This window comes from Scardinius erythrophthalmus (genome assembly GCF_964197995.2).
Source record: "Scardinius erythrophthalmus genome assembly, chromosome: 24".
NCBI classification, from domain to species: domain Eukaryota; kingdom Metazoa; phylum Chordata; class Actinopteri; order Cypriniformes; family Leuciscidae; genus Scardinius; species Scardinius erythrophthalmus.
The window spans coordinates 12,508,062-12,532,942 of NC_138244.1; the positions used below are offsets into that span (position 1 = coordinate 12,508,062).

Here is a 24,881-nt window from a genome sequence, read left to right on the forward strand (position 1 = left end):
GTATTAGGCTATAGTAGATCTACTTCAAATAGTGTAAGCAGCTTTTCGTGATTTTAAGTCATTTTATTCAGAGTATTCATATTTTTTTATAATAACGTTATATAAATTAACGTTACATTTTAATTTCGACCGCGGTAACTAGCATTTCACCATAAAGTAACGTTAACTGTTAACCTATTTTAATTAGCTAACGCTGCCATGCAAATTCATGTTATATATAAACATGATTTTTATGCCTATAGAAAATAAAAATAGCATATTCTTGAAATGCTAAATTGCTATTTGTGCACTTTACAACTGTTTTAGTAAGCTAAGCACAAGCTAAACTATCACAACATTTATTTATTAGTTATTTCTCCTCATAAGTGACTAAACAGTTAATGAGAAGCGCTGCAAATAGTTCATGAAAATGAATGGTTGTTTAATAAGCATACTAAGCATAATTTTGAAGAAAAAAATAATACTTTAAACAGACCTCAGCGACTCCGCCGCACTGACTGGATTTGATGTGGTTGAGGTTTAGTCAAGGATAACGATATATCTAACAAAATAATAATAAATCAAGCGACTTCTGTACACTTTCCTCTCAAACATCATCATTAAAGATGTTAAACAGAAAATAATGCGGATTTATTAATTATTTTCCCGAATTGTTTTAAATCACTTCACCCTACCTGTGTCGTCATCAATTCAGGCGGTAAAAGAAAAGTTGCCTTTGCTGCCACCTAGTGTACAGTGTGTGACGACGGGAGAAAGCTCTGCCCTTCCCACTGTATCTCACACGAGCAGATCTTTCTTTTGTCCCGTTGACTTGTACATACATACCATTTTTGATGAAACTTTTGTATTTGTATATTTTTAGTTTATGGCATAAGAATAAAAAAAGCGAAATATAGCAAAATATTCGAACAGGGCCCAGTATTTCATTTGTTTATGTGTAATATATAAATATCTTAATTTGAGTTGGATTTAATGTAGAATTACTAGACGAAAGCTAAAATGAATTTTATTAATTTTTAATCAGAATCATGATTTTATAGCCTTCGATATTAAAATACTCAAGAATTTAAATTAACTATTTTTATACAATCCTCCCTGTTCGAAGCACACGCGCTAGGGGGAGGCCGACGTTTTTGTTACTACTGGGAAATGTAGTTCTATGTTACATTTACACAGCTTCATTCTCATTCAAAATCACATCTCAAAAACTACAAAGGAACCTTCCGAATCGTACTTCCGTAAATACACGCATTTGATTCATCCAGAAGAAATCGCTCGGGCTGTTACTTTGATTATATGTGGCGAATTGCAGCTTAGTAAAAATAAAGTTTAAGCGGGCGCTAGGTGCTTTAACGAATCCAGGTAAGGTTAAACTGTAAAAGAGAAATGTGCACGACGAATGACCGGATGTTAGAGCGCAGACAGATGCGACATTGCATCTCAGAGATTTTTAGTAATGGGATCAGGCTAGTTGTTTGTCACAGCGCAGTATACCAAATCACTAGCGAGTTTATAGAAATGTTAGAAAAATATTTGAATGTGACTAGTAGAGAGATGAGGGTACTAGAGAGCAATTGTTTATTGATTTGAAAGGCATTCTAGTCTTTTCCTTCTGTTTTATAATCAAAACAAAACAACTTCACACTCAGCTTGTCACACTCACTGTTTCCAGAAAAAAAAAACAGTGTTGTCATTTTAGTGTGGAATTGGATAGAGCAGCTGATGTTATAGCCTATGTAAAGATCTGTTTAATTTCTCAGCTTCTTTGTTTTCAGCAGAAGATGCCAAAGGAATCTGATGAGTCCTCCAAAGAGGAGCAGAGCAAGATTGACATGGATGGGAAAGAGAACACTGTGGAACCATCAGAAGAGATGATCCGGAAGAGGATCAGAAGAAATACTCCCAGTCCTCACAGACTCACCCCCCAGTGTAAGGAGAAAAATGTTTATGAACTTAAAAAATGTGGCAAATCACCTTTTAACAATGTTAATATTGCATTCAAACACTCACAGCCAGTCCACCCAGATTTGTCTCAGTGGAAGAGCTTATGGAGACAGCCAAAGGAGTCACTAATCTGGCACTGGCCCATGAGATAGTGATGAACAGTGCTTTCCAAGTCAAGCCTTATGAGCCAGAAGAGGGAAGGTAATGGACTTGTTATCATAACATCACAGTGTTCTCAATGTGCTAATGATATAGCCTAGTTGAAATGTTAGCACTCATCATTACAATGCAGTTATTCTAAAGGGATACATATTGTGGATCAATATTCACATTACTTTGATTTGAGAATGTTTTTGAGAGTGTTTTTTTTTTTTTTACATTTTGAACATATCTTTCCTGTATACTCAGTTTGGAGAAACAGGTCAAGGAAATTATGCACAAAGCATTCTGGGATTGCCTTGAGTCACAGCTGAAAGAGGATCCACCATCTTACAGTCATGCTGTCACACTGGTTGGTGAAATTAAAGAGGTAAGGAAAGAATCCAGGCTTACATATTATGATGTAGTACATGAAATTCATTAAATTATATATATATATATATATATATATATATATATATATAATCACCGGCCACTTTATTAGGGACACTTGTTCAACTGCTCATCAACGCAAATATCTAATCAGCCAATCACATGGCAGCAACTCAGTGCATGTAGACATGGCCAAGACGATCTGCTGAAGTTCAAACTGAGCATCAAAATGGGGAAGAAAGTTGATTCAAGTGACTTTGAACGTGGTATAGTTGTTGGTGCCAGACGGGCTGGTCTGAGTATTTCAGAAACTGCTGATCTCTATGATTTACAGAGAATAGTGAGAATATGAAAAAGAGAAAATATACAGTGAGTGGCAGTTCTGTGAGTGAAAATGCCTTGTTGATGCCACTCAAAGTAACTCAGATATCCACTCGTTCCAACCGAGGTCTGCAGAAGAGCATCTCTGAACACACAACACGTCAAACCTTGAAGCAGAAGACACACCGGTGTCACTCCTATCAGATAAGTACAGGAAACTGAGGCTACAATTCGAACATGCTCAACAAAATTGGAAGCTTCTAGACAATCTAGAGCATTACAGAATGTTTCCACCTTTTTAATAGTTGTGTTTGAGTCCCTCAATTGCCCTCAGTGTGAAAAGATGGATCTTAAAATCATAGTCACTGCTGGAAAGGGTTCAAATATGCAAAAGATGCTGGAGAAACATAATTTGTGGGACCTGGAGGGTTTTTCTGAAGAACATTGGGCAGTTTAACTGCTCAGGACAAACAAGGAAGGGATTCATGAACAACCATTACAAAACAAAAATCAGTTGTTGATCATCCAGGTAACAACACAGTATTACGAATCAAGCGTATGTAAACTTTTGAACTGGGCCATTTTTATAAATTCAACTCTTGTGGACTATATGTAATCATATTTTATGTTAAATATCTTATTTAGGACAGTATTAAATAAAAAATAACATGCATTTTGTATGATCCCTTTTATTTTGTAAAATGTATTAACATTCTGCAAATTCTGCAAGGTGTGTGTAAACTTTAGACCATGACTGTATATGTCTCATAAGCATTGACTTATGTTTCTGCCAGTGGATTCTCAATACTCAAATACTTTTTTAATATTTATCTCCGTGCGATGGTGCGAATCGATGAATTCTACACAAATGTTTGCAGAGGGAAACAGACAGACTGCAAATATATTCCCAACCGTTGTATACTTTCTCAACATATCTGTGAACATTAAGCAACAAAAAAAATGTTTGAAGGTGTTCATCAGTTCTCTGTCTCCCTGTTTTTCCAGACCCTGCTGTCTTTTCTGTTGCCAGGACAGAGCCGACTGAGAGGGCAAATTGAAGAGACTCTGGACCTCTCATTGATCCAGCAGGAGGCTGAAAACGAAGCTCTAGACATCAGTAAAGTAGCCCGCTTTATAATTGACATGATGGGCACCTTTTGCGCACCCTGCCGTGATGACGACATCAGAGAGCTGCGTAAAATCCCTGACATCGTGCCCCTTTTTAAGTAAGTCACCTAAACAGATCAAGTTGAAGGTCACATGACTCCAAATCATTTAATCATGTTTATTTATACACATCTGCAGGTCAATATTTGCAGTGCTAGACAAAATGAAGATCGACATGGCCAACTTCGCTGTGAGCAGCCTGCGACCTCACCTCTTACAGCAGTCGGTGGAATACGAGCGGAAGAAGTTTCACGAGTTCCTTGAAAAACAACCCAGTAAGGAAATTCAGTTACTTGTATGATATACATATTCAATGAATGTTATGCTTACATAAGTAGCCTACATTTAGTAAATGCTGATCTCTTTAATTCAGTTATGTATTCATGTTTGCAGATGCTTTGGATTTCACAAAGAAGTGGCTCCAAGACACATCAGATTATTCAACCGGTGGAGAAACAGAGGGTGGAGCAACATCTACAACAATTTCTGCTCAACTCCACAATCTTGCCTATTTACGCCTGTTAAAATGGGACCATGATGCTGAGTCTTTCCCAGAGGTAATGTGTCATTGGAGATCACTGATAGAAGTTTGTCTGTAGCTTGTAGTTTGATATTTTTTGGATGCTATTTGGATCATACAACCGTCCTGATATCATAATGGAGAATTGTAATAATTAATAATATTTATACAAAAATGCTTTTTAGCTTGCAAAATACATACTCTTCAAAAGTCTGGGGTCTTTTTTCTTTTTTTTGTTTTAAAGAAATTAATACTTGTATTCAGCAATGATGTATTACAATAAGGTAGTGACAATAAATACACTTTCTATTTATCAAAGAATCCTAAAAAAAAAAAATCATGCTTTCAACATTGATGATAATAAGATGTTTATTGAGAAATCATCATATTAGAATGATTTCTGAAGGATCATGTGACACTGAAGACTGGAGTAATGATGCAGAAAATTCAGCTTTGCCATTTTACATTTTATATTATATTAAAATTAAAAACAGTTATTTTAATTTGCAATAATATCTCACAGTATTACTGTTTTTACTTTATTTTTGATCAAAAAATTTGTAGCCTCGATGAGCATAAGAGACTTCTTTCAAAAACAAAATAAAAAAATCTCACAAATCCCAAACATTTGAACATATTATATATATTAATTATATATTTTATATATTAAAAATATTTCAAATGTGTATGTTCGCAAGCATTCAATATGTATGGAAAATTTATTTTTTACACCACATGACATTTCAGAGTCATTAAATGTAAACTTTTAAAAATGTTTTTACAAAATGATATGAAATAATGCAAAAACACAAAATGTACATGTTTAAGAACTTGGCACATGTGTTTTAAACAATTTTTCTACAATGTGTACACTCTTATTTGTCATTGAAACCAAAACTTGTCGCTGTTCTTTTCCTCCCTTTTCTCCCTCCTGCGATCAAACAGACTCTTCTCTTGGATCAGTGCAGATTTCAGGAGATGCAACAGGAGCTGGAGCAGCTGGCACTGGTGGCTTCAATCCTGCTCATAGTGTTTAACAGTGCTGGGGAGGCCATTTCTGGACTCCCGGGACTCATTGAAAGACTGAAGAAAACCATTAAGATTCTGTTAGCAGAGATGCACACGCCGTAAGTTTGAGGTTGGCATGGACGTGGGAGTTGTGATAGTCTTTTCTTCGCTATTGTGACGTGTATGTCCAAGTGAAACAGCTCCTCGAACAAGGAAAATGTTGGGCGGGACTTGATTTTGTTCATCTGGAATTGTTCGGATGGTTGTGTTTTGCTGTGATGTCATGTGAGTGACAGGTTGTCCCGCCCTCTTGCCCGTAAACACGTCATCAGAGAAGAGAAGAGGGAGAAGATTATGACGGCACATGAAAAACAAGAGTTGTTGACTTTAAAGATCATTCTATTCCAATGCTATTTCTAATGCTTCACACTTATATAAGCCAAACTGTTGTACTTTTCTCTCGTAGGTCCTTCAAAGCGGATGAAACCTTTGCTGCTGTTGCAGAGAAAATGTGTTTAGAGCTCAGAGGATGCTTATCTCAGCATGGCTTTTCCCCATTTCCCTCAGACAGAGAGAACGCATTGAAAGGCCAAATTGTAGCAGCAAAGTCTGTGGACAACCCCATCCGCAAGGTCATTGGTAAGCGCAGCCCTCTATGGACAACCCCAAAAGCAGTTTGGACTCCATTTAGAAGTGAAGTCTTATCTAAAACTGTATTTTTTCTATTAGACTCCCGGATCCAGGCGTACCTTCTTGGCTTCCTGGAGTCAAGCGCCCACCGGAGTGCCCCAGCTCTCCCTGGAGGTCTGACGCCCATCAGCAAAGAGTTAGAGGAGATTGCCGTCAAACTGGAACGTTTGGTGACCTTCAACAAGCTAGTTTACTCTCCGTTTTATCAGAAGATCCTCCAAGACATTCTGAAACAAAGGGAAGGTTTAGACGTGTGAACAAAACACATGACATACTTGCCACTAGTCATCCTGGCTTTCACATTCTGTAGCTATATATATGGATTATAGTGTCTATAAACTTGCTAATTTACTCACATGCTAGCACTAATGGATATTTAAGAATTAGCACTCCTAAGGTCCTCTCATTGCATTGTATATCAGGGAATATTTGTGAATGTATCAAGATAGTTGATTTGCCTAAAGCTTGGATTACTTTAGGCAGTGGCTGATGACTGATAGAATAGTGTACTGAAATGTAAGAGAGGAGAACCTTGTGAATACTGTTAGTGTGCCACAAAATATAAAAAAAATACTTGCATTTTACAAAAGATTAGCTGTTTTCAAACATTTGCTGTTGTAGCCCGAACCCTTCGGCAAAGGTGTTATTGAGGTTTCTGGCTCGTTTTGGATACATTTGAAGTAAAGGATGTATATTTGACTGGTGCCTTAGTTTGTGAAGTGTCACCCATGTTTATGTGCACATTTTTTTCTTTAATACTCATTTGAACCTTCAGATAATCCATGTTGTTCCGACAGTCATGAGAAAGCTGGAATACCGAGCATGTTCTTTTTAATTCCTGATTTATTTATTTTTTAAAGAACAATGTTTCTATCAGCATTGAGCATGTTTTACAGAAGACACCTTCTCACAAGCAAATGTATTCCCCTCTGCACTTCTCTATGTTCTACTTTCATAAACTTCTATGGTGTGTCTTATTAATGCAGTATTACTAATGGTTATTTGAAACTGAATGCTGGCTGTCAATAAAAATACGAGGTGTGTTGAAAACATTGTTGACTGGATTTCCTGTTTTTTCTTCTACCATTTATCTAATTCACATGATATTTTATTATATTAAAGGTTCATTTGTTACATTGTTTTATATATTTTTTTATACAACAGTAGTCAACATTTGAAGTGGGTCAAAAAAGTTTATCAAAGTCGTCCTAAGACAAGAACGGGTTTTGTTCAAAATTCATATGTAAATGTAAATTCAACATTTATAAATACATTATTAAAATCAAAAGTTTTATCTGTTCATATTTAATGAATCTGAACATGATTGGACAATGACCAGTTGTATTTTTATTAACTAATGTTGACAAAGATGAAAAATTAATAAATACTGTAACAAGTGTAATGCTAATTGTTAGTTAAATATTAGTTAAAATATTTGTATTAAAATATTAGATGTATTTCAGCTGTTTTAAATTAAATGAAACGTGAAAACACCACTCGAAGATACAGTTTAATTATGTAAAATATAGAAAATATTTCCATATATAATATATACATATTACATAGGCTATAATATTTATATAATATTTCGTTTTATCTATATATTGTATTTACATTACTAGGTTTATTGTTACATTGTTTTATTTTATAATATATTATGTTTATATCATCAATTAGTATTGTAATATTAGATTAATTTTTTGCAGTTTTAAGTTAAATTGAACGTTTTCATTCGAAAAAAAAATGTTTTGGATATAATTTATCAAAAATTACTATTATATATAAAATATATTATATATAAAATATGTGAATTATTTACATGTTTGTGTATTATACCTTATTTGATTATACTGCACACAATATTCAATTATTCCATTTAAATATTTACATTTTAGAACACCTTTCAGATCCCACCAGACGGGGCCACTATGCAGCAGAACTGTGTCCTCTCTTCTCACTTCCGTGGGCGTTTCATGTTGTGGTTGTGTGTGTGTGTTGACTCTCCAGCCCTGTCCATGGCAGTAAAGCTACACACCAGTTCTGAATCACCTCACTGACACGCGCACGAAGAAGCAGCGCGAGAGTGTTCTCGAGCGCTCACTCAGCTGAGAGAGCTCGAGCGAGTTGAGCTGACAGAGTTTGTCCGTCGCCGTCAGGAGGAAACAAACCAGGGGGGCTTAAACGTCCTCGACATGACGACAAAAACCTGCCCTGACCGAAACGGATATCCTTAACTCTATGCTGGACCCTGTTCGGTTCCCGTGGATGGCTTAGTATGCGAGTTGTGCGCAGTTGAAATGAGGGAGCTTGTATTTTTTTCTCCCTCGTCGTCCAGCGAGAGGACAAGATGGCAGCGCGAGCGCGTCGAGCATGCAGTGGGTGCGAAATAAACCCCAACATGTTCACTAAAGACACGCGTTTCGACCACAGCTGCTGTCTGTGACGGTAAGGAAGATTTTAACTAGTTGTAAAGACGTAAATGCGTGTCTGATACTTAATAGTGAAGATATTAAATCAGGCTTGACTTCGGAGGAGTGATAGCGAGCTCGTAGTTGTTGCGAAAAAGTTGCCACGCCACACCAAAAACTTGAAAGCAATGTTTCGCAGGGTTTGCTAATGTGTTTTGGTAGCTGGTAAGTTTCTGGTTTTAATAAAAAAACAAACTTTTTTTGTTTGCCTGATAACTTTTAATCGTTAAATGTTCGCGAAGACTTTCTGGTCACCAGCCAAACCCATAATGTTTACCTAAATCCTACTGCTTAAAACCATGACGTAAAGATGTTCAATTGCTGTATTTAATCTTTAAACATTACACATTCAAGCGTCAGAGCATATGAATTGTGGGTTAGTTTTCCGTATAAACTCGCCAGCTGTTGATCTTGTACTATAATCAAGTTACATGTTGCTCAAGCCTCCCAAAATGCACAGGCCTGGTAATCTGTTAGTAGCTGACTTCTCTTTTTTCTGTAAATTGACACTATGCTGGTATGATTTAGCAAAAGATGTAGCCTACCTAAAAAAAAAGAAAAAACTTATGTAAAAAGTTGCATTTCCTGTCCTTGAAAGATGATAATCCACCATGCATTTCCTAAATTTGTTCAGTAATACTTTAGAAACAATTATTTGATATTTAACCTTAATAATGTTTATTTAATGCATTTTTTTTTTTGCCAGGGGAAGTTTTGTTCATTCCAGTGCTTCATTGAGTTCCCACAGTTGTTGAAAACATAGAAATTTAGGGGAATTGTGGAAAGTGAGTTGGAAGTGAATATAATCAGCTGTAAAATATTTTATTGGTTTGAACATTTTATTATTCTAGTGCACAAGTATATATTTTATTTTTCATTTTAGTTCATAAGTATTTATTCTTTTATTTTATATTTTTTGAGTTATACTTTTTTACAGTGTCCTTGTTACACATTACATCTAGTTACTATAGTAATAATAACAACTATAAATTATGCTTAATTATATGCAACAAACCCTACAACAATCCTAATCCTAACCACAACCCTATAGCAAGTACATGTAGTTAATTAGTATTACTCAGTACTTAAATGTATAATTACACTGTAACAAGGACACCTTAAAATAAAGTGTAACCACTGATCTATAGAATGACATTATATAGATCAGTGAGTGCAACCCTTTTCTTTTCTTTTTTTTTTTTTTTTACTTGTAAATGACTGGAAGAATGATGGGAAGTATGGAAATTAATTTCCTTATTCGTTATACAAACACACAGAACATTCATGGCCATAAAAACATTGTTGCATTTTATTAAATTTGTATTACAATATAATGAAGTCTGTTGTCATTTTATGTCATAGATATAAGTTCGTCATTTTTATTACTATCATTTTCCATCACTGAAAAAAAAAATTGCCTGTCAATTCAGTAAAGTTTACTTCCCAATCATTTCCTGTCATTAAACTTTTATAGCCCGAGCAGTTGCAGAATCAACAGGTGTTTTCCCTGTGCCATCTCTCGCCCACCCCCAATAGGTCTTGACATGGTAAAAGGTCAGTTTCCACCTGCTTATAGCAGAAGGCAGCGTGTTTGAAAACAGTAGAGAGACTGTAACCCAAAACCTTGGCCACTCCTATCTACCCGAGGCTTACCCTTCTATAGGACAGACCTCATAAAAACAATCCTCCAGATGGGACTGTCCTTTTTAAAGCTGTTGACTGAATCTCTTACTTTGCAAACCTAATGTTGGACCCTAAACCACAATTAGGAACCAGTATAGACTTAATCGATACAGAAAGGGATGATTTAAACCTCGATTTTGCTATGGTAGTGTGAATGAAAGGGCCTTTTATAACGGTTCTGAAAGCGAAATGCATCAGATATGCATTCCTCAAGAAACAACGTGACATGTTTGCATCCCTTTAATGTGTTCTAACTTCAATATTTGCCATTATGAAATCCTACCTAGTCTGCCAGAGTGTTAGCTGGGTTATAAGTGTGTGAGAGAGTTAGTATGTGGGTGTGTGAGAGCCACACCTGTCCTCGTGTCTGAACTTGTGCCATATGTTGTGCCAGTATAAGTAGTCTGTCTCCCATGAAACTAAGACAGCTAATCCCCATTGGTCAATTGTCTGTCTGGATCTGCTTACCCACACTATGGCACACTAGGGCTGAGCGATTAATCGAAGAAAAAAAATCGGAATTTGGCTCATTTCGTTAATCAAATTGCGTTAACTGCAATTTACTTAAATTTATCCGCGTGTTTCAGAGTGAAGCTCAGCATTGTTCATTGTCTCAGTATCAGCTGATAAGTGTTTTTAGTTTCTCTGTTCTACTTCACACAATCTCCATCTCTGCCAGTGATGCGAGTTTGCGTCGCTTATAATGTGTATTTGTTTAATGAGAAGAGTTTCTAAACCTGTTGCCAACAAACGAGAAACTGCAGTTTGCACCCGGAACAAAAGCTTTAATAAGGACGAAATTAAGGCAGAAATATTTGGATTGTAATTTTACAGTTGAACTCACTGTATAAAAATTATCATAAATTCTTGCTCTTTTTTTACAGTAATATTTCTTACTGTTTCATATTTAACTAGAGTAATTTATAATATAGTAATAATTTAAGTAATTTATACTATTTATTTATTATATATAATATATATCAATGGTGCACAGAACTTTTTTGGTCTGGCTCTCAAGGGCACACTTATCCTCTCCTCACTGTAACACTATTTGTTCACTATATATAGGTTCATCTTCAAGCTGTATTTTTTTTTTATTTGATTAACATTGATGACAGACAACAGCAGGAATATTAGGCTGTTGTCACTTTAAGACCGAATGCACATACCGAATATACTGACACATCCGGTTTCTTAACTGTTCTCTTATGACATAACCGAGAGAGAACTTGCAGAAGATGGGTATTTTGACATAAATTTGTGTGTGTCCATTCAAGCACAAAAAAACCCGCAAAAGAGGAATCAATTCTCTGTGTGAGTGCTGTCTGAAACGTGTGTCTCTCTCTCTCTTTAAAATCGTTTGAATGTGTAAATTGGCAAGACATAACACGTTCAAATGATAAACTTTCACTCTATGATGGTTAAACTTAGTAGTTAATAGGGCTGTGAAAAGATTAATCGCGATTAATCGCATCCAAAATAAAAGTTTGTGTTTACATAATATATGTGTTTGTACTTGGAATAATTATTTTGTATATATAAATACACACACATGCATGTATATATTTAAGAAATATTTGCATACATATACTGTATTTATATATAATTTACATTATATATAAATATAATTTTTTTATATATAAATAACACAGTTTTTCTTAAATATATACATGCATGTGTGTGTATTTATATATACAAATTTACACCGTACACACACATATATTATTTAAACACAAACTTTTATTTTGGATGCGATTAATCGCGATTAATCTTTTCACAGTCCTAGCAGTTAATCCATAAATCACATGCGTGCCGAACCGTTGCACCCCTATTAACAACTAATAATTAATGATCACTTATCATCATTATTTCTATCTTACCAAAGATGGAGAAAAATCCTACTCCAGTAAGTAAACGTGTCCCTTTCCCCCAAAATGTTGGAACTCAAAAGCACTTTCCTCCACGTTTTCTGCTGCACATAGTTTATTTTTACCATGCATGAATGCGCACCAGTTATGCGCACCCCTGTATATAATCACACAAACAAGCAAACCTAAAGATTTTTTTTAAGAAAATTGCACTGTATTTTTCATGTAATTAATCTTAATAAACCTCTTAATATAGCAGGTTTTGTTTTTGATTCATGTGAACAGCATCTGTGAAATGACTTACAGTTTTCTTTCACTCTGTCCTTTACAGGTATGGCCTCACAGGTTACGGTCTACCCACCACATGTTTATCAACCCCAGACAAGTGCCTTTTGCAGAGCGAAGAAAATCGATCCCATCAGCTGTGTTTACCATGAGAAGTTCCCTCGCACTTACGTGATTGGTGTGAATCTAGGCATTGCGCACCCTACGGATATTATACCTTTATCGAGATTCGAAGCTTTGACTAGCGAGAAACCGTGCGCCGCACAGAACTACTCAATACAGACTGAATCAGCTCCACAGGAGCTCCTCAGAAGGGCTTCTTCGCCATACAAGCGTGTGGCGTCGGAGGGTGACCTTCAGTATTTCGGCAGAGCGGCCGGGGCAGCTGAAGAAAGTGGAGACAGTGTCCAAAACAGCCAAAGTAGTAGTAATAGTAGTAAAAGTGGCGGCGCTCCGGAAGGGACTGAGAGAAACGGTGGTTTGAATTTGGTCGACGGCACCAAAAGATGTGGGTTTAAATGCAAAGGGGAGGAGCTTGAGAACGGCAAGAGCATCATGCAGATAGTAGAGGAGCATTCGACTCTACCTGCCATGTTGCAAACAAACGTCGGGAGCACGAACGCAGTAGGCGTTGCCCCGCCCGAGCAGAACAGAACCGGGACGGGAGCCGTGAGCGGGACAGGTGACGGTGACTATCAGTTGGTCCAACACGAAGTGCTGTGCTCCATGAAGCACACCTATGAAGTGTTGGAGTTCTTGGGTCGTGGTACGTTTGGTCAGGTGGTCAAATGTTGGAAACGAGGCACAAATGAGATTGTGGCGGTGAAGATACTGAAGAACCACCCTTCATATGCCCGTCAGGGCCAGATAGAGGTGAGCATTCTGGCCCGACTTAGCGGGGAGAACGCAGAGGAGCATAACCTGGTGCGAGCTTTCGAGTGTTTCCAGCATAGAAGCCACACCTGTCTGGTGTTCGAGATGCTGGAGCAGAACCTGTACGACTTCCTCAAACAAAACAAGTTCAGTCCTTTGCCGCTGAAGGTGATTAGGCCCGTGCTGCAACAGGTGGCCACGGCGCTGAGAAAGCTCAGAAGCTTGGGCCTGATCCATGCCGATCTTAAACCGGAGAACATTATGCTGGTAGATCCTGTGAGACAACCCTTCCGTGTGAAAGTGATTGACTTTGGCTCTGCCAGCCACGTCTCCAAAGCTGTGTGTTCGACATACCTGCAGTCTCGCTACTACAGGTAAGCAGTGTTTTTTTTGTTTTGTTTTTTTTCTCAAGTAGGCTTGCTACTTGTTGTCATGTTTCCGTTTAATCATAAATAGACTTTTGGTAAATGTTTCAGCTCGTGTTTGTATTTGTGGCAATTATGAAGATATAATTTATGGTATTCGTTTTGAGGAAGTTGAACTGAGGAACGTTTACTTAAGCTGCACTTCCTGCCAGAACAATTATGTAATGCTGTATAGCATTTGTCTGATGGCAAGCATTCTTTGTTCGATTGCAACTGCACTAACTGCCATCGAGGTACACCCATGAAACACACAAAATAACACAACGCACTATTTTCTCTAATGGGGTCAGTCCTGACCGTGGTGGCTGTACTTCGTGTCTCCATGTGGTTGGCAGATCGTTAGGAAGAATGTGGTTTGCTAAAGTGATTCATGGGATGTGGAAGAACATTGAAATACTCTTTTATTAGAACATTCCAGATGTTTATGTTTTAAGTTCCATGTCAAGCTTAATTGTTTGTTTGTTTTTACTCCAGAAATAATTTTTTTTACTCTTAATCTATAGAATATTGTCCCTTCCACTTAAATGTATAGCCTAGTTCTCCCAAAATGAAAATTGGCATTTATTTTGTCACACTCATGTCATTCTGTAGAACACAAAAGTACACTACTTTTTAGAGTTAGGGCTTTGGGGTCAGTACAATTTTTGTTGTTGTTGATGTTGAAAGAAATACTTTTATTCACCAAGGTTGCATTCCTCTGGTGCCCTTCGGTCATTATTGACCGAAAAATGTGTTTTTTATTTTGAATTTTTTTCTTCATTGGAATGGTACGAAACTTGGTAAAGGTGTTGGCACTTGCTGTGTGAACGCAAAAAAAAAAAAAAAAAAAATCATGGACATGATTCGAACAGGTTAATTGGTCCTGAAAAAAATAGTCACACTTGTACTCTTCGCGGTCAAAAAAGACCGCATAGGAAATGAACGGGAGATGAATTTCACCTAGTGAAAACGTTTGGTACTGCGGCCAAATAAAATCTTACTGAAAGCATTTTTTTTTTTTAGATATCAGGCTCAAATTTTGAGCACAACTTGTTTAGATTTATGGTTTTGAATTTTTTATTACAATAAACGTACAATTCTGTTACTTTTTCTGTTCACTTTTTTCACTTCAGCAATAATCTGCCAAGTGTCATCTTTGAAAAGAGATCAAACTTAAGTCTGTGTTTTAAAGCATTCAAGATTTACGACAGTTTAAGTTGGAAATTAAATTTTCAGGTCTAAAAGTGAATAAATGGATTATAAATACAGCGTACAATTTAGTACCATAAAATTTCCTAAAAATACATTATCTAAAATATAGTACATTCATTTCATTGAAAAAAATTAAATAAAATTGTCATTCGACGCCGACACGCGAAGAGGACCAGAGGGTTAAATGAGGGTTTAAAGACATAGTTTCAGAAAATTTCAAATAAATGCTGTTCTTTTGAACTTTTTTTTTTAAACCGCTTTTCCCACAGAAATGTTAAGCAGCACAGCTGTTTTCAACTAATGCACATCACCATACAATGATTTCTGAAGACTTTTGTGACTGAAGACTGTAGCAATGACGCTGAAAATTCAGCCCATCACAGGAATAAATTACATTTTACAATATATTCAAATGAAAAGTTATTTTAAGCTGCTATTCATATTTCCATTTTTTTACTGTATTTTTTATCAAATAAATTCAGCCTTGAGTATATAAGACTTCTTTCAAAAATGTCTTTAAAATCGTACAGACCCCAAACATAATGTGACATTGCGAACATAATGTGACATTGCGGTGAGTAGTACAGTCTGTCTTTGTATATTTGCTTGGTTTGTGGGGAAGCTATCAGTGAACAAGATAGAGGAACTAGGTGCTAGTTTAAATAGGGCATTTGAACTCTTTGTACTTCGGCACTGCCACAGTTTGATGCCTGCAACTGCATGAACTCCCGCCCCATGCAGGTGGCACGTGTGAATGTATCACTTTTGCATGGGAATGAGATGCATTGAGGACGTGTCTGTTGGTAGTGCTGTCTTTGTGCTCAAAAGAAGTGTGGTAACAGATGTTTTTATAGAACGTTATGAATAATCATTCACTCACGCTTTCTTTTTCTTTTTTTCCGGGAATTTGTACATTACTCTTTATAGTGTTTGTATTAAATCATTACATAAGTACTGAGTAATTCTAATGAACAAAATGTAGCCTACTTAATGTGCAATTATTTTGAGTGGTATATAATTGCACATTTTTACTGTTGTAATGAATTGGTCACAAGTCATTTTTAACATGAGCATTGTAATATAAAGTGTTAACTTTGACATCTTCCCATTCTCTTTGTTGTGCTTTTGTTTTATAAAGTGCACATTTTGTTCTTTTAAACAAACACTTGAAGTGAATCAGTGTTTAAGTAGGCTTTTTTGTTACAGCTAATTTGTTTGAGTTATTTCATCAAATTTGAATGATTACCATGTATTATTATTAAATCTTTGCATCCCTGATAAAAGCCCCATGTTGTGGATAGGTCTATATCTGTGTTCAGAACGTGTGTGTCCCAAAGTGGGGGAAAAGGGCAGCATGTGCTTCTGTTTTCCATTTGTCCCCTGTTTCTGTCGGCATGATCGATGTCGTAAGGATCCATAGCTTGTTTCCAGTGCAAAACTGGCTCACCTAAATTTAGGGCGGATCTTGTTGTTCATTGCTACTGTGGTATGTGAGGTCGTCATGACAAGTATTTATTTTTTGCACTTGGAACAGGCTGCGTTGAGCACGTACCCATGTGCCAGGAAGTGAATTTTTGCAGGTGTTGTCAAATAGCAGATCTGTTTTTATATTTCACGCAGTTTCAGAACTGGTGCCGGTTTGTTTGTCACATTTAAGGGATAGTTTACCCATTTTTTATTAATAGAAGAGTTATGTTTTAAGGAGAATCTTTCAATAATTTAGTTCAGACTGTTTCTGTACCATGATGCAATTCACAGTAAAAAAGTAGCACAGAAGTATCTTTTTGCATTCTCATTAAACCGTTTAAGTTGTTTTGGTTTGTAATAAGGCTCACTTTTCTTCCTACTTATTGAAAGAATGTCAATGTATCTAGACATTAGTTGATAAGTTTGTCCCTAGATTAGGTAATTCAACTCAGTAGTATGCTACTGGTGATTAAATTAAACAAGGTGATAAGTTAAACCAGTCAAAATTAAAGTTTAGCTGAAAACTAAAACCGAAAAATAAAGTTTCAGTAACAGGCAATAATAATAATAAGGCAGATTATGACAAAAATTATAATTGTCGGTAATTCCCTTGAAATTATTGTGATTTATTAATTACGATTACCACAATTTACATTGAATGATGTTTTGAATAGCTTTACCATTGTTTGAAGCAACTGCATGCCATATTTTTGTATAGAATTAAAAACAAGCTGAAAACATTCTTCCTGAAAAGCTTTTATTGCTTTTCTATAACATTAAGCCTCAAATGTCAACTAAACATTGATTTGATTTCTTATGTAAATAAAAAAAAGTAAAAATATGCATGGTATAATAATAGGGGTTTACACTGGGTAGTTCTAGGAACTTAGGGTGGTTTCCCCGAGACCTAATGTTCCCCTATGGCTGTTTTCCTGGTTGCATTCGCCACCACCAGTAAAAAATTCGCCAGTAAAAAGAGGAACTAAAATTCTTATTTTAGTTCAACAGAACCTTTTTTTTTTTTGTTGCGAACTTTTTGCCGCACCACTGCTGGATAATGTTGCAGAAAATGTCATGAATTAATAGTTGAAATAGTGGTATCCCAAGTCTGGTAACGTACTAGTGGCTCTTTGCTAAAATAATCACTGTGGCCCTATTAATAATTCATTGTGTTGCTTAGATCAGCGTGTGTTGGGTTCCACAAAGTGAGGTACTTGCTTGAGTTTCAAGTTGCTACAGGAATGGGTCATTAGGTGCCATGGTTTATTGTTTCTTATGGTCTTCTGAAGTGACTCATCCTGTTGTTTCCTTGACACTCATACCGTCTTTGTTCTGCAGAATCATGGGATTCTTTCTCCTCAAATCAAAAGTGGTTTGAAGTGTCCAATACTGGTTCATCCTTTCCATGTCTAATTGTAAATTTCCGTTTTCTGGTTAGCCTAACTTTTCTCTTTCTCTCACAGATTGTAGGAGATTGACACAAATAATCACCTGGAGGAGGCAATGCACTTTTGTGATGCTCAGAGAAAGCCCTTAATTTTATACAGCCTTAAGTGAACTAACACAGTTAATGAAGCCACTTTGAGTAACGAAAATAAATTTGTAGTGCTGCAAAATTGATTGTGCTTAAATCAGTTCCAGGTTTCCTCATTCAGCTTTGGGTTTTGAAATGGGCTACTTAACCACCAGAAGGATAAAGGTATCAGAACATTGGAAACAGTGTTAAAACCCCAGGAAAGCTGATATACACAGGACAGTTGCATAACAAGCCGCTTGCATTAAAGAGAAGGCCAATGACGGGACCTGAGTCTGGCTGGCCTCAATGGATTGTGTGTATGCTGTTCAAATAACCAGCAGTCTGTACTCTGAGTCCTGCACTGTAAACCCTAAAGTTATGCAGGCGAAGAGTCCCTCCATGTATTTTCAGGGTTATGGCTTTGCTGAATTTGCATAATTCTCAAATACTTATTTTCCTCTTGATACCTTTTTAATGTGCAACGGTAACATTTTTGGTACAGCCTGTAAATGTCAAATTGTTTTTCCTGCATCTGCTGCCTTTAGTTTAAATAAAACTGCAACATAAATAAAACAGTAGCTGAGCCTAATTTTAGCCATTTTGGAGTTTTTTTATATCCTGTAATGTGCGTCTTAGCAGTTTATTTCATACCTAGACAAGTATGAAAGAGATCAGTCTTATTTTAAAATGCAGACACGATCATATCTGTGCAGGCACACCCATAGAAACCAAATGACAGGTTTTGCCACCAGCCCATAATAAGCATTATGCAACTCTTCTGTTTTTTTTTTTTCTTTCTTTCTTTGTTTTTTTTTTTCTTATGGGTCATAAAGTTTAAAATCCTAACACTCTGCTTTAATAAATCTGTTTTGGCTTCAGGAAGATGTGGAGTAAAACATTCATTAATTCACAAAGTGTGTTTTGCAAAACCGTGAAGAATGATCAAAATTGAGACCTTGACTTTGCCCAATGTTAACCATTTATTCTGGTCATCACTTTTTTTGTGTGTGCACATTTTCCACTTGGCTTGCTTGAACCCTCTAGAATGCACACCCAGTAAACAAGACTAATGGTTCGCAAATAATGGACAACTAAGTGCAACCTCCTGACCAGCATCTAAAAGCATAAGTGGGCCAATGTAGCATCACTAGCAGCTGCAGCTGTGATTATTTTTTCCGTAATTCTACAGTCTTCATGCGTTCATATGTATAATAAACCTTGACCGAGCCCTGCGTTCATCTGTGGCCCGAGGAATGACTGTAAGTGTGAACGTCTGTTTTCTGTCGGTGTGTTTTAGATGTGAATGCCTGACCCCCATTTGGTGTGGACTTGCTCTCTCTGCAGATGAAGAAGACCCAATTGGCCAGATTCCTGGACTAATGAGCAGCCTGAAGGGTTTGGTGGTATGATTCACTTGGAAAGAGAGGACAAATCTAGTTGTTTGTGCATCCCATGCCCTTTGATGCAGTGTTCTTGCATCGCAAACTCCTTGCAGCGTTACTGGGTCAGTCAGGCTTCGTTGACTAGGTTTAGAATGCTATTTGACCTCCAACCAGATGGTAGGTACTGAACCCTAACGTGTCCGTCATGAATAGATGAACCATACAGACTGAGCGTTTTCAGCCTTGGTGTTCATTCAAGTTGTGTAGTCTCTTGCAGAGAGCTTGTTAGCCCGATCTTGACCCTTTTGCATGACTTGCAACAGGACTTCAGTACAGCCCTCAAAACAAGCGTCATCTGCCACTTTGACCTCCACATGACAAGCGTTGCAGATAGCATAACTTTGGAGCATTATTTTCCTTTTTCTTTTTTTTTTATGCACAGATATTCATATACAATTATTTTCATGTTATGGCCAATATTAAATTAAATTCATTTTAGCCAAATTAAAAATATCAAAATAAAAGCTTTTATTTGGGACGTTATAATTTACAATATGAATAAAGTATTTTATTTTGAGATTTGCTAAAAATTACATTTAACAGCGTTATTAAATTTAGTTATCTGTTTCTTTTTAAAGATTAACTTTAATTGAACGTTGAATAAATGAGAAGGTAATTTACATGTAAAAATTGGAAAATGCATAATTAAAGGTCCAATATCGGTCATTATAAATGAAAAAATCTCTAATATCGGCCAGTAACTGATATGGTAGCAATATATTGTGCACCTCTAGAGATTTTATAAGGTAGTCCCATCTAGACTGTGTTTCTGCCATGCATCTTTTTTTATCTGCATAGCATGGTATGCCTTGAACATTGTGTTAAACTCAATGCATCAAGATGCATGTAACATCAGTTTTGATTTTTGATGCATGCACACAGTGATACGTCATGCAGATTGTCCAGAAACTGCTGGTTATGATTAGGTCAGCAGCAAATGGGGTTGAAATTGAAATCAGATCAAGAAGGTTTATGTTTAGTGGTTGTCAGCTGTGTTTTAAGAACCTGGTATCAGTTTCTGCACTTTGCTCCATTTGTCAGTCCATCTTGATATGTCATGGTCTGTAATCTGTATATCATCCACTTGAGAATGAAACCTGATCACGCGCAGCTTCCTGTAACAGCTCGCCATTGCTGTTCGACATTTTGAATTGGGACAGGGTAGGTTACAGGTGAGAAGAACCTGGAGTTTGTTTTACATGCCATCTGGTATAAGGTTCCTATTTCATCTGTAGAAGCTTCTGGCTTGCTTCCCAAACTTTAGGGCTTACGACACCTGACATCAAAAGTTTATGTGAGTGACTGCACAGTCTCAGATCATCTTAGTCACTTCTACACCCAGTACTACTCAACCTTCATATGAATAGCTGTTTTCTGTCAAACCTTTATCCACTATAAAGAACCTTGTGTAATGGAAAGGTTCCATGATGTTAGGTTCTTCATGGAACCAAAGATGCCAATAAAGAACCTCTATTTTTAAGTGTTTAAACCCCACCCCTCCACACTCGATTGCAAGCTTGCATTCATTTTTTAATGCAACACCCACATCTCAAAATCCATGAATTGGTTAAAAAAAAAAAAAAACGTTCCCGATAATCCGATGTATGTCACAATACAGACAAAAAGATTTCACTACTTCTGTTTCATCTTGACTTTAAAGCCCTTTGGATTTCTGCAGAATTTTAACTTTCATAAAATTCTTCAGATCCTTTGCTCCTTTTATGTTCTCTTATTGAATAGTTTTAATTTGAAAATGCTTTCAGCTCCTAAAAAAATGTCCAGCACTCTCAAACAGGACAGATTCAGAAAAACTCTCCAGATTCTTTGCTGAATCATTAGCCTAGATGTTAACCTTAATGTAGCCTCATTCCTTAACTCAGTCTTCTCAAGAACATCTAAACCAAATCAATACCTCATAATATAGCTGTTCATGCTATTGCTTCCTGAGATCATCAGGCCTTTATAGAGGATTATTTTCAGCTCCATCTAATTGATTCCATTGAGGCCGGCCAGACTGTCTGCGTTTCTCAGCATTTCCGACGGGAGCTGAAATGATGCAGCGTTGAAAAGGCTATGTTTAATGCTCTGGGGCCTCTGCCTCATAACACCCCATGCAAACAACACTTCCGTCTCTGAAGAGCTTGAAGAAACTGGGTTAAATGTCTGTTATTTTTTTCTTATTAAAAACTCTGGTTTGTTTACCTAGCAACATCCGTCTAGCGCACAATGGAAAAATGCCGCAGAAAATGCATTCTGTGTGAACTGCTCGGTTATGTATTTTACGCAATGAAGATCTTCTCTGCATTAAGCTGCTCTATTTCTGCAATGAATATTCTGTCTCGAATATTCAAAATTTGACTAATTTTAAATTGACAGCCCTAGTTGGCATCACCCCGATTCCCTCGACAAAAACCCAATTTAATTTTTCCAATTGGCTTCTGGAGTATTGCAGAAAATAAGCTCTGTGACCAAAAAAAAGTTTATTATTCTTACATATTTTGTTAAACATGATAATCTTCACAAGTTAACAACTTTTATGAATTTTGAAGCCTAAATCCAATCGGCAGGATCAAAAAGCTAAACGTAAGCTATAAACAAACTACACTACGGTCACATGATGACTTCATCAGCATCACTAAAGGCCCAGGTATACTTCATTTTCTGCATTCAGTTGAGTGTGTAAGCCTTATGAAGCAAAAATATCTAAAGCTTACATTAACCACAGTCCTTATTTTAAGAATTTAACCAAAAACCCATTTAAAAAAAAAAAGAGCCCACGTACTTCAGGACAATGGAACCGGAAGTGCTAAAATGCTAAAACTCATTTCTGGGTTTTGGCCTACAAAAATACATCATACCTGCAGCACTCTATATTATGACTGATATCACTTTTAATTGTCTTAAGTTTTCCTCATGCTCATTTCTAACCTAACCCCTCTGATGGGAATCTGTTTTGTCGTGACCTCAGGAATGCCTAGCCGTTAAAAAGGTTTGGTTGGTACCCTAAGCCCTAAACTCATTTCTAGAATAGCCCTTGTTGAGAGGTCGCACAGAATGTGATTTTGTAGCCAGTGTGTTCTCATTTGTATGCTCTGCTTCTAAAACTACGGGACGGCTCACGAGCCAGGCTTCAGCTATGAGTGGTATGCTTTAACCTTTGGGCGTTAGCTGGAGAAAAACATTAGCTTGTCTGTATGTTTTGCAATACTTGTGTTATGGTTGGAAATGGGAATAGAGGGAATTGTTTTATTGCTAGCCACTTTCATTACAGAAAAACTAGTAGCTAGAGCTGCATGATTAATCATTAAAAGATCGCAATCTTGATTCAAGCACCCACGTGATCAAATTATCAGAGGTACTGGGATAAAAGTTTATAGTCAGATTCAAACACTGAACTTGTTACACCATGTATTTTTCATTGAATCATTCATTCAAGAGATTTGTTCAAAAGCTCTGATTCATCCAGTAATGAAAAAATTTAAGTCTTTATGAGCGAATCATTCATTCAAACAGATTTTTTTACAAAAATAATTAATTTAAATTGGTAAAAAAAAATTAAATAGACTGCAACAATTAACATTTTGCTAACACCTCTAAATAACATGTTATTTTGTTTTGTTGTTTATTCAGAATTGTGGGAGAATCTTGATCTGTATTAAAAAAAGCAGCTTGTTTAGTATGTGTTCTCTGAAAATTGGAAAACAAATTCAGATTTACAGCCAACAATTGTGTTACTGTGCATGTTTAAGTCTTCAACTTCACCATCACTAAACGTCCGACAACCTTTCAGTTTTTATCTTAAAAATCCTGTAAGTTTAAGTTAGAATAGTTTATAAGAATAACCAGGCTGTAAAAGCAGACTGAGTTTACCTGTTCAGAGTGATGGCGTTTTATGTCCTCGACAGCCTCTGTTGTCCCATTTAGCCACTTGTTAGCAACCGCCTTTTTCAAGACATGTAACAGTGAGTGGGAAAATACTGATGTATTTTATGTCGTAGAATAAAACGTGAAAGTGTCTTGAGCTTGTGTTCACACCACAGACCTCATTTCAACCATTCAACCAAAATCCCATTCACAAAACCTATTGACTTTGGGACGATGGAACCGAAGTGCTAAAAAGCTACCTCGTTTCCACATTTTGGCCTACAAATTGAGGTCATACCTGCACCACTCTATTTCCAATACGTTTTGGAGATAAAACCCTGTGGTACATTTTCCTTTATGCAAAGGGACCTGTGGCTCTCACAGAAAAGTTTTGGATGACTTGAAGGGACAGTCCCTTCATTATGTGGGGACAATATAAAATGTAACCAGTGTTATGACTGCTAACACTTAATAACAGCCTAATTGTCTAAGTTTCCCTCAAACCTTGTCAGTAGATTAGTTTCATGCCTGCTGTTTGTCATAATTCATGAATATAGGAGTGGTGAAACAAAACATTTTTAAGTGTTATTTTAGTTTTATTTATTTATTTTGTATTTTTTTAAATTTCTCCATTGAATCAGTAAAAAAAAAAAGAATCATCTATTTGTCAACATTTTGCATGCTTTGGTGCGTTTTTCAACTAAATGTAGTAATAAACAGCAATGTCCTCCTATTTGAGCTTCACATTCACCCGTTCTCATTTCTAACCTAAACCTTTTTATGGGATTCTGTATTTGTTTCGTGTTACCGTGCGTGCTATTGAAAGTTTAGTCTGGTGCAGGATGTCATAATGGCTCGGGTTGTGTTACTCAACTTAAATTTCCTTTCAGATTAGGAGAGAAAACCCAGTGTGTTCCTTTATGCAAAAGGGACCCGTGGTGCTCACGGAAAAGTTTTGGATGACTTGAAGGGGAAGTCCGAATAGCTGCTCTCTGCTGTAGGAGATTAGATAAGCAGTGTTTGGGTGGGATTTGTTTACAGAGATCTCTCTGACTGGACGCTGAGCAGGAGGGCAGGAAAAAACCCAGTGAGCCACGTCTTCTCATTCTCGTTCACAGAAGCTGCTAATGCAAGGCTTTAATGTTGTTTCGCTCCTGGCAGGCACGTGTGGATCATCTGCTTCAGCTACGTGTTCATATTCGACTCTCTGCGGGCGGTTGACTGCATGCCAGAGAGAGTCTGACGTCCTCGCCCCTTTTGTGAGCAACACAAGACGTTGAAACCCAGGGGTTACGCTTTGACGATCAGCTGGGGGTGGATTTCTTAAACTCCCACACCCTCTCGCACTCTGCCTGTTTGCGGTGAGAGACTGTTGACAGCGGTTTTGACACAGCTGATCTCCCTAATCTCACGTCCCCTGACACGTTTCACTGCCTTTCTGTTTTTTTTTAACATCCCCCAACTGAAATCCCACGCCGATCGGCGCTCTCTAGACGACGTGCCGTAAGCTTGTTTTCTGAACAGCTGCAGAGCTCCGTTGGCCTTCAGAGAGGTTATTGTGTGGTCAGGGCTCTCTGTCCCAGTAGCTGCTTTAGACTGTGGTCGCTCCAGGCTTTCC

At 36.9% G+C, this 24,881-nt stretch overlaps 2 protein-coding genes across 6 annotated transcripts in view; both read left to right on the forward strand.

Annotated features, from left to right (window-relative positions):
* The first annotated feature begins 727 nt into the window (after nucleotides 1–727).
* On the forward strand, nucleotides 728–7,227 carry tcp11l1 (t-complex 11, testis-specific-like 1). Of its 2 annotated transcripts, none has more exons than XM_081355619.1 (10): nucleotides 728–1,362; nucleotides 1,776–1,929; nucleotides 2,013–2,145; nucleotides 2,353–2,473; nucleotides 3,802–4,022; nucleotides 4,102–4,238; nucleotides 4,357–4,520; nucleotides 5,429–5,610; nucleotides 5,958–6,130; nucleotides 6,221–7,227. In XM_081355619.1, exons 2-10 carry the CDS (start codon nucleotides 1,782–1,784, stop codon nucleotides 6,436–6,438), a joined length of 1,497 nt encoding a protein of 498 aa, XP_081211745.1. In that variant the 5' UTR covers nucleotides 728–1,362; nucleotides 1,776–1,781; the 3' UTR covers nucleotides 6,439–7,227. The 2 variants fall into 2 exon arrangements, with proteins under 2 accessions (XP_081211745.1, XP_081211746.1); XM_081355620.1 differs by having other exon boundaries at nucleotides 1,215–1,362; nucleotides 1,779–1,929.
* Nucleotides 7,228–8,135: 908 nt separating this feature from the next.
* Nucleotides 8,136–24,881, forward strand: part of hipk3a (homeodomain interacting protein kinase 3a) — a 39,472-nt gene continuing 22,726 nt past the window's right edge. For all 4 annotated transcript variants that reach the window (XM_081356201.1, XM_081356202.1, XM_081356203.1 and 1 more), the window contains exons 1-2: nucleotides 8,136–8,626; nucleotides 12,532–13,732. In XM_081356201.1, coding sequence (XP_081212327.1) covers nucleotides 12,534–13,732 — 1,199 coding nt within the window. In that variant the 5' untranslated portion in view covers nucleotides 8,136–8,626; nucleotides 12,532–12,533. The remainder of the gene's footprint in view (nucleotides 8,627–12,531; nucleotides 13,733–24,881) is intronic.

Excerpts from the sequence above, each read along its gene's own strand:
- tcp11l1 (XM_081355619.1), top strand. The coding sequence starts at position 1,782 with ATGCCAAAGGAATCTGATGAGTCCTCCAAAGAGGAGCAGAGCAAGATT. Across the intron at positions 1,930-2,012 it reads TCACAGACTCACCCCCCAGT|CCAGTCCACCCAGATTTGTC; the intron begins GTAAGGAGAAAA and ends AAACACTCACAG. Across the intron at positions 4,239-4,356 it reads GTTCCTTGAAAAACAACCCA|ATGCTTTGGATTTCACAAAG; the intron begins GTAAGGAAATTC and ends TCATGTTTGCAG.